Source organism: Lontra canadensis, unplaced genomic scaffold, assembly GCF_010015895.1.
Source record: "Lontra canadensis isolate GAN:19392208 unplaced genomic scaffold, GSC_riverotter_1.0 scaffold35, whole genome shotgun sequence".
Lineage (NCBI taxonomy): Eukaryota > Metazoa > Chordata > Mammalia > Carnivora > Mustelidae > Lontra > Lontra canadensis.
Genome location: NW_022631029.1, coordinates 4,376,444 through 4,385,987, shown reverse-complemented (window position 1 = coordinate 4,385,987; position 9,544 = coordinate 4,376,444). Strand labels below are relative to the sequence as shown.

Here is a 9,544-nt window from a genome sequence, read left to right as displayed (position 1 = left end):
AGATCATGACCTGGGCCAAAGGCAGAGGCTTAACCCACTGAGCCTCCCAGGCACCCTGGAAACAAGTCCATTATCCAAGAGATGTTTGCAAGGATTTTCAACCTCTGTAAGGCCTGTGTCTTCTCTCCTCGCTGTGGTCTTAATTTGCATTTCCCCATCTCTAGTGAGATTGAAGCTTTTCAAATGTTTATTACCTGTTCTCGGTTTCCCCTGAAGCTTGGGTGGCCCAGGCAGTTAAGTACCTGATTTCGAGTTTTCACTCAGGTCCTGATCTCAGGAAGGAGAGGTCAAGCCCGCATCCGGCTCCAGGCCCAACGCAGAGCCTGCTTAAGACTCCCTCTGTCCTTCCCCTCTCTGCGTGCTCTCTCTGTCTAAAAATAAATCTTAAAAAAAAAAAAATGTCCAGCTGTTCAAGCTTCCTCTTCTGTGAATGATCAACTCATGCACTTTGCCCAATTTTCTTTTGAGGTGTATTGTCTTTTCTTCATGATTTGAAATTTAAGGAACTTTGAGAAAAGAACTTCTACGGGCCCCTCCGACCACATCCAGCAGCCACCTTACCTGGCGCTCTGCCCAGGGACCTACGTCCTGACGTCTGCGAGAGTGAGATGTCTGCACGCCTTGCTCAAGTCAGCAGTTGAGTGTGCACCAGACCCCCGCTCAGGGCTCCCCCTTTCCTTGCACCTTCAGTCTCCCCACTGTTAGTTCACTGCCCCTCTTGTCCCCATCTTCTCTGCCACCTACTGCCCCTTCGTAGGAAAACTCGTTGAAAGTGACTTCACCGCTGGCTGTCTCCAATCCCTCTTCCTGCCATTCCCTTTTCTCAGTTTGGTTTTATTTTCAATTGAAATTGAGTTCAATTTCAATTTCAATTCAAATACAACTAAGACATAAAATTTAGGGGCCCCTGGGTGGCTCAGTGGGTTAAAGCCTCTGCCTTCGGCTCAGGTCATGATCCCGGTCCTGGGATCGAGCCCCGCGTCGGGCTCTCTGCTCAGCAGGGAGCTTGCTTCCCCCTCTCTCTCAGCCTGCCTCTCTGACTACTTGTGATCTCTGTCTGTCAAATAAATAAATAAAATCTTAAAAAAAAAAAAAGACATAAAATTTACCAGTTTTAAGTGACAATTCAGTGGTGTTAAGAACATTCACTATGTCGTGCAACAGTCACTACTTATCCATCTCCAGAACGTTTTTGCCCCAAACTGGAACTCTGTCCCCAGTAAACACTAATTCCCCATTCCTCTCCTCCTTGTCCCAGAGCAACCCCCTTCCTACTTTCACTTTCTGTCTCTGTGAATTTGCCTCTCCTTGGCCTCTCATGTAAGTGGGATCAGACAATATTTGTCATTTGGTGTCTGGCTTATTTAACTTAGCAGACTTTACAAGGTTCATCTCTGTAACCCGTGTATTAGACCTTCATTCCTTTTTATAGCTGAACAGCCTATTGTATGTATATTACCACATTCTGTTTATCCAGAATGTTTCCACCTTCTGGTCGTTGTAATTAACATATTATGAACACCGGTAGACAAGTATCTGTGTGAGTCTCTGCTTTCAATCCTTTTTGTGCATCTGCAAAACTATCCCCCCACCAGCAATGGTACGATTTTACATTCCCACCAGCAATGCACAAGGGCTCCACATTCTCCACTCTCACCAAGATTTGTCATCTTTTGTGGTTTGTTTTGTTTTGATGGTAGCCGTCCTAATGGGCATGAGACGCTATCTCAGTGTGGTTTAGAATGGCATTTTCCTGGTGACTAGTGACTTGGTCATACATAGATGGCCAAGAAGCCCCTTCCATGGGCTTCTTGGCTATCTATGTATCTTCTTTGGAGAAATGTGTGTTCATGTCCTTTGCCTGCTTTGAAGTTGAATTTTTTTTTGTTGACGAACTATAAAATTTCTTTATATATTCTGGATATTAATCCCTTTTCAGATCTATGATTTGCAAAATATCTCCCATTCTGTAGGTTATGTGTTCACTCTTTTTTTTTTTCAAGAGGGGATTTTTTTTTTCAAAGGTTTTATTTATTTATTTGACAGACAGAGACCACAAGTAGGCAGAGAGGCAGACAGAGAGAGAAGGGGAAGCAGGTTCCCTGCTGAGCAGAGAGCCCAATGCAGGGCTCGATCCCAGGACCCTGAGATCATGACCTGAGATGAAGACAGATGCTTAACCCACTGAGCCACCCAGGCGCCCCTATATTTACTCTCTTGATAGTGTCCTGTGATGCACAAAAATTCTTAATTTTGACGAGGCCCAATTTATTTCTCTTTTGTGCTGCCTGTGCCTTAGGTGTCAAAAAATCATTGCCAAACCCGATGTCATGAAGCTTTTCCTTGGTTTTCTTCTAAGAGCTCGTAGTTTTAGTTCTTATAATTTTAGGTCTTCAAGGGATGCCTGGGTGGCTCAATCAGTGAAGCCACTGCCTTTGGCTCAGGTCATGATCCCAGGGTCCTGGGATCAAGTCCTGAATTGGCTCCCTGCTCAGCGGGGAGCCTGCTTCTCCCTCTGCCTCTGCCTGCCACTCTGCCTGCTTGCTCTCTCTCTCTCTGACAAATAAGTAAATAAATCTTAATTTTAGGTCTTCCATTCATTTTGAGTTCCATTTTCTATATGATGAAAGGGTCCAACTTCATTCTTCTGCATACAGATATCCAGTTTCTCCAGCACCAGCTGCTAAAAGACTGCCCCTTCCCACTGAATGGTCTCGATGCCCTTCTCAACGGGCTTGGGTTCTCGACTCTGCACCACTGGTTCATGTCTAGATGTTGGTACTATACCGTTTTCATTATGTAGCTTTTCAGTAAGGTTTGGGATCAGGGTGGGTAAGTCCTCCGACATTGTTTTTCTTTCTCAAGATTGTTTTGGCTACTCAGTGGCCCCTTAAGGACGCCTATGACACTTAGGATGGGCTTTCCTATTCCTGCAAAAACAAACAAACAAACAAACAAGCACAGAGGCGGGACTGGACATGCTAGACTCGAGAACTGTTGAGATGCAAGTGTGGGGGGTAAGCGTGGTGAGCGGGGGTGTGAAGGCTGGAGAGGTGCGCTAAGGCCGGATCCCACTCACTAGGAGCCACAGGACGATTTTTGGAAGCTCATCTGTCAGCTGCCCGGTGAGTCCTAGAGGGCCAAGGAGGGCCGAGGAGGGCCTACATGGGCGGGGAGGAGGGGCAGCCTGGACATGTCCGTTGTCCTCTCCCTCCCGCTACTGCCTCCCGGCCACCAAGTCCCTCCCTCCTGCAGGGAGTGTCTGAAAAAGACATGGAGGCAGGCAGCCTTGGAGAGAGCTGCCAGGAGTCTGGGACATCCAGGGGAAGCCTCCCCACCCCACACAAAGAACCTGAAGCTCCACGCGAGGGAACAAGCAGCATACAGACCGTTCAGGACTAGGAATTACACTCACGCTGCGTAAGATTCGATAAAGTCACAGGGATCCGAGAAAAACAATCAATGGGCAGAGAGGGCTACAGGGAGAATGAGGAGGCAAGAGCAGCCTCTGAGCCGGCTTCCTTTCCCACCGAGTAAAACAAAACTAGGTCCCCAAAGTGGGGTCAGGCCTTCCCCTTGGCGCACCAAGAAAACGGGCAGATGCTGCTGAAACTGAAGAGCGCTATCCAGCCTGGGTGGCATCAGGAAGGGACCGTGTGCTGGAGCTCGAGCTGGGCGGGCAGCTGAGCCCCAGGCCCCAGGGGGCGAGGGCAGCTCCCAACTCCAAGAGCTGAGGCTCACCCAGGTTGCTTCCTCTTATTCCAAAAAATCAGGAAAAGAAAGAAAAGGGGAGGGGGCATAGGAAAGCATTAAGGTTCCACACAGGCTACTTTTCACTTACAAACCAAAAGATTTATTAATCCAGCTTCCCTTCCCTCGCTGAACTGCAGAAGCATGACGCAGGTATCCCCGTCCAGCCGCATGGAGGTGTCGGAAAGCTCCCCTGGAACGCACCCCAGTGTCACGTGCCGGCCCTCTGTCCGGCCGCAGGATTGCAATTACAGTGCAGTCTCGAGGCCCAACACCCCGCAGACCGACCCCGGGGTCTCCAGCGTCTGCCAAGGGGCGCTGGGGGTCGGGGGGCAGGGTTGTGAGCATCGAAAGCACCACCCATGTGTATCGAGAAGGCTTCAGGCCGAACACGCGTGCGTCTATCCTTCCCCTTCCAGGAGCTGCGGCTGGCCACCCTCGAGGCTGCGGGGTCAGGGGCCCATTTCCCTCAGGAACATCTCTACCTGGCCGATGGTCAGAAGGCCCGGGAGGTGGTCCCCACACGCCATCCCGCACCCGGGCCGCTGTGCTATCTCTCCGGCGGGTCCCCCAGCACCTGCTGCTACTGCTGCTTGCGTTCGGTGGCCTTCCCGCTGGGGGGCAGCTTCCTGTGGATCAGGCTGAGTCCGCAGAGGATGAGGAACACGCCTCCCCACCACAAGACCTCCTGGCACTCTCCGTACAACACAAAGCCCAGAAAGGCCTGTGGGACAGAGACTGCGGTGAGGTCATGGCCACATGTGCCCAGGACTTGACCATGGTGAGTAGACACCGCCTTACTCTCCCTGGGGCCGACTGCCCTCCTGGGGCAGGAGGAAAGGTCTGGAGCTGGAAGTCGGGGGCTTGAAGCCCAGCTGTCACCTTCCACAAGTCACCATTCATGGTTGGCCCACCTGCGGGGACGGGGGAGGGTGCCCTCCTCCCAGCCCCAGCCCCGAGCCAAGTGCACAAGAAAGACCAGCAAGAGGCCAGCTGCTAAGGCTCAGCACACAGCTGGCGCCTGGTGTTTGCTGATCTAAACCTGCAGGCCAAGTCCTCCCTCCCTCAACGGCAGGACTGACTGGGCTCAGACCCACCTGGCTGACATCAGGCTATCAGAGGAAAGAGCGTCCGCCCTCCCCATCTCATGCTCAAGTTCACAGAGCCCTAGACATCAGTTTGCCCGGAGGCGGCCGAGACTTGAGAATGAGGGCTGCAGCCTGGAAGGGCAGCACGCAGGGAGGCCTTTTTTAAAAGTTAGACTTCATACCCAGCTAGCTTGAGAATTCGGCCAGACTTTGAGATGAGAGGAACAGCCATCAGGGGTCAAGCCGCAGCCCAAACTCAAGTTGGCTACTGTCTAGGAGGGCAGGAGTTCCCCAACTCCCCCGGAACCCAGCTTTGGGACAGGGGACTGCACCCAGGGCTACTCACCGAGCTGAGGATGTTTGAAAAAGTCACCGTGACAGACGCAATGGCTGAAGACATGGAGAAACTGAGGCCCCGGCTAAAGAACGTCCACATCAGAGAATTGGTGGTCGCCATCATGATGATGCCTAAGATGCAGAAGGCCATGTTCACCTGCGGGACAAAGTGTCACTGTGGCCACGCCCAGCCACAGCGGACCTGCGGCCCCCTCACAGCACTCCCAGGGGCCTGATTACGCGCAGCTGGGCCCTGCTGAGATCCTGCCATAGCCAGGGTAGGCGATCCTCCGAGCTTCCCTGCACAGCACTCCACCTAACTCTGGGCTCAGCGCACCCATTTTATAGCTGAAATAAACTGAGACTTACTTGGCCATCTTGCCAGCCAGGTGACCTGGGGCAGAGCAAAATGCTAATCAGTAACCAGTACTTTGTTTTGAACACCAGTCCCTTGCTGGTGTTGAGGACCGGAGCAGAGGGCAAGCAGTTATTAGTCAGTATATAGTGAGAGCAAATCGGGGGACAGAGTCCTCACTTCCTGGAATCAGATAAAGCATGAATTCACCATGCCCCCATCCCCACCCCGTGCAGGCTACAGGACACTCAGGCCAGTCCTTCTGGGCATTCGGGAGCTTTCACTCTGGGCCAGGCCCTGTGGCCAGTGTCTTAAGTGCATTCTCATTTACTCCTTAACTTTGCTTTACAGATAAGGAACCTAAGGCATTAGTAACTTGCCTCAAGTGCCTCTAGCCCGTGGAAGCCTCCAGGATTGAAAACAAGGCAGTGGCTCCATGCTCTTAACCAGGACACAGCCCTGCTCAAGGAAAACCCCCGCTACTCAACTAGCAATCCCCGACATCACTTGGGAGTCCTTGCAGCCTTTTTCTTTTTTAAAGGTGAAAGCCTGGAAAGGAAAGGATCTTAAGCCTCCTGCACAAAGAACATGCAGACCCCTTGCTTGGTTTTCGGTTAGAAACCTGCTTGCAGGGGCGCCTGCGTGGCTCAGTGGGTTAAGCCTCTGCCTTCGGCTTGGGTTGTGCTCTCGGGGTCCTGGAACTGAGCCCCACATCGGGCTCGCTGCTCAGCAGGGAGCCTGCTTCTCCCTCTTCCTTTGCCTGCCTGTCTGCCTACTTGTGATCTCTGTCAAATGAATGGATAAAATATTAAAAAAAAAAAAAACCCTGCTTGCAGACAGAGCTGCCTCCTCTGGGGTGCCCATCTAAATATCATACTATTGTTTCTTTCTTTTTAAAAAGGATTTTATTTTTGAGTAATCTCTACACCCAATGTGGGACTCGAACTCACAACCCCAAGACCAAGCAGTGCATGCTCTACTGACTGAGCCACCCAGGTGACCCTCATACTCTTTTTTTTTTTTTTAAGATTTTATTTATTTATTTGACAGAGAGAGATCACAAGTAGACAAAGAGGCAGGCAGAGAGAGAAAGGGAAGCAGGCTCCCTGCTGAGCAGAGAGCCCGATGCGGGACTCGATCCCAGGACCCTGAGATCATGACCTGAGCCGAAGGCAGCGGCCTAACCCACTGAGCCACCCAGGCACCCATACTCTTATTTCTTGTAACAGTATCCTAGTTGTTGACTATATTAGTGTCTTAAGGAAAGGATGTCTTGGGGCGCCTGAGTGGCTCAGTCTGGTCAGTGTCTGCCTTCAGCTCTGGTAGTGATCCCAGCGTCCTGGAATCAGGCCCTGCAAGGCATCAGGCTTTCTGCTCAGCAGGGAGCCTGCTTCCCCCTCTCCCTCTGTCTGCTGCTCTGCCTACTTGTGATCTCTCTCTGGGTGTCAGGTAAATAAATAAAATCTTTAAAAAAAAAAAAAAAAAGGAAAGCGTGTCTCTGCAGAATTTTCACAAAAGCCTTGTATGCACCAGGGCAACCTGCTGAGGTAGTTATGAAGACGTGGCACACAACTAAACAGACTAGGAAACCTCATGGTTCAGGTACTCATCCCCTTTGCGCTTCAGGAATTATACCCAACAGGACACTAACCTCAAGCATGGTGGTTCCGCCCTAAACAGGCTGACCGGCATGGACCCGTCTGTCCACTGTCCAGGTCAGGACCTACCCCTGGGGCGCTGGGGCAGAGAAAGCCCTCCAGCAGCAGACACTGGACTACCACTCAGGATGGAGGGGCAGAGGTCCACTACCGAAGACGTGCGGAGGCAGTTAAGGGGTTCTCAGGAAGGAGGTGGGTTGAGGGAGGTTGTGTCCAGAATGCTCCTCTGTCCTCTCTTATGCCTACGTATCCCAAACTCCCAGTTTTCCTGGCAGCGGGGAATACCGGTCAAAACACTTGTTAATTACGGAGCAAAGAGATGGGCAACGGGCTTCTCACCTAAGAGTCACGTGGAGATAAATGTTCAGGCACAAGAGGCTTAAAATGAGAGGCAGAGAGTGGATGTAGGAACGCGAACTAGTCCAATCGGAGGACAGACTGCAGGTCCCTGGTAGGGAAGAGGCTCAGGTCTCTTACCGCCTACACTGGACGAGGATTTGACGGGTTTGGAATGCAGGGATGCTCTCCCGCCCCCCAGCTGACTGCAGCGCCTGGCTGCGGACCGGGCGAACAGACCTGCGAGCGTGAGGCTTCACCTTGCGCCCCCAACCCCAATCCAACCCCCTCCCCGGAGCCTAGCAGGCCCCGCAGCGCCCCTCCTCCGCCCGCGCCCACCCGCCCGCCGGCCGCAGCGGCGCCCCGGGCTAGACCTCGCTGCCGAAGGCCAGCTTGGCGGAGGCGGCGGCCAGGGCCCCGAACGCGCCGGCGCACAGGCAGTTGAACACTCCCCAGAAGCGGCGCCGCATCGCGCCGGCCTGGAGGTGAGGGGGGAATTCTGCGGGGGCGTCGGGGTAGGCGGTCGGGCACACGGCGCCGCCGGGGGACTGCGGCCCCTCGGCCATGGTGCCCGCCGCCACCTCTCCCCGCGCCCGCCACCAGCGGGACCGAGCGCGCGCCGCGATTGGGCGGCGGCCTCACGTGACGCGGCGCTCACGTGAGCAGGGAGGCAAATTCGGGCGCCGGGAGGGCTTCGGAGGGGCGGGGCCGAGCCGAGCCCCTGGGGCCTCCGTGGGGCGGCGGGCAGCCTCCGTAGCTTTACCCGGGAGCCGTCCGTGGCTGCGGTCGGAAGCCGCTGTGGTTGCTGCTGTAGAACACTCCGTGACCCGGCAGTTTCAGTCTTTGCCACTGGCTGTGGCCCAGCATCCGCTTTCCCCAGGAATTGGTTAAAAATGCGGAGTCCCGGGCCCGCCCAAGACCCGTTGATCAGAATGTGCATTTCAACAAGAGCCCCAGGGGATTCACCGGCACCTTCCGGTTCGGGAGACGCAAAGTGGAAAGACGCCTCGGCAGAGGGCGCTGGAGCCCTCCGCACTCGGCGTGGAGGCGGGCTCCGGGGAGGGCCTCTGACAAATCAGAAGGCCCAGATGGATGCGCGCTCCTCGTAGGATTTAAAAAAGAGACTAAATCGCCCATAACGACTCCGCTCAGATAACCGGGACTGACCTGACTTCCCATTTCCTGTGCATTAAATGTTTAAAATGTTTGTGTGTAAAAAGTAGTACACGTCCTTCGAAGAGAAATGTTGGAGCGTATCAAGGACTACTTCCTCTCTCCAGGGAGATCATTATTAGAGTACTTTCTGTCTAGGCACAGTTTTATATACAGCACACGTTAAAAAATAGTTTACGTAATCTGTATGGGGCTTTTTTGTTTAGCATGATTTCACAGTGAACTGTTGAGCATTTTTTTTTTTCCATTCAGGAAGTTTTCGTGAGAAGTCCTTCTTTGCCACTCTCTCACGGGGTGGTTTTGCGGCTCAAGTTAAAGCCTGGATAGCCCTGATAACTGCAGTTTATAGGATGAATTGTGTCCCCCCGAAAAGATACGTTTCAAGGACTTATATCAGTACCCCAAGCTAAGAGAAAGGCAATGAACAGACAGACACTCCCTGGAGCCCTCAGAGAGAATGGCCTTGCCAACAACACCTTGGTTCTGGACTTCTAGCCTTCAGAAGCGGTGAGAGAATGTTTGTTTTTAGCCTCCCAGTTTCTGGTCATTTGCTCCAGCAGCCCCTAGACACCCCCATAGGTGGCTAAGACCCAAGCCTCTTCAGTACCAGCTTCAGTATTCCAACCTTCTCCCACCTCCAGAGTGATCTCAGTTTCTGTTTTCCACCTTATGCTGAATTTTATTCTTTTTATTAAAAATTTTATTTTTAAGTAATCTCTACCCCCAACATGGAGCTTGAACTCACAACCCTGAGCCCAAGAGTCCCATGCTACACCGTCAAGCCCACCAGGTGCCCCCTACACTGATTTTTAGATCCTTTTTTTTTGTTTCTGGCTCTTAGGGATTGA

At 52.7% G+C, this 9,544-nt stretch overlaps 1 protein-coding gene across 2 annotated transcripts; it reads right to left on the bottom strand.

The window, feature by feature from the left end:
* Window positions 1-3,830: 3,830 nt before the first annotated feature.
* TMEM42 (transmembrane protein 42) lies at window positions 3,831-8,502 on the bottom strand. 2 transcript variants are annotated; one of them, XM_032867815.1, is made up of 3 exons: window positions 8,287-8,502; window positions 5,185-5,331; window positions 3,831-4,474 (listed from the first exon to the last, which is right to left on the bottom strand). In XM_032867815.1, exons 1-3 carry the CDS (start codon window positions 8,461-8,463, stop codon window positions 4,334-4,336), a joined length of 465 nt encoding a protein of 154 aa, XP_032723706.1. In that variant the 5' UTR covers window positions 8,464-8,502; the 3' UTR covers window positions 3,831-4,333. The 2 variants fall into 2 exon arrangements, with proteins under 2 accessions (XP_032723706.1, XP_032723705.1); XM_032867814.1 differs by lacking the exon at window positions 8,287-8,502 and adding an exon at window positions 7,898-8,138.
* Between the last annotated feature and the right edge of the window lie 1,042 nt (window positions 8,503-9,544).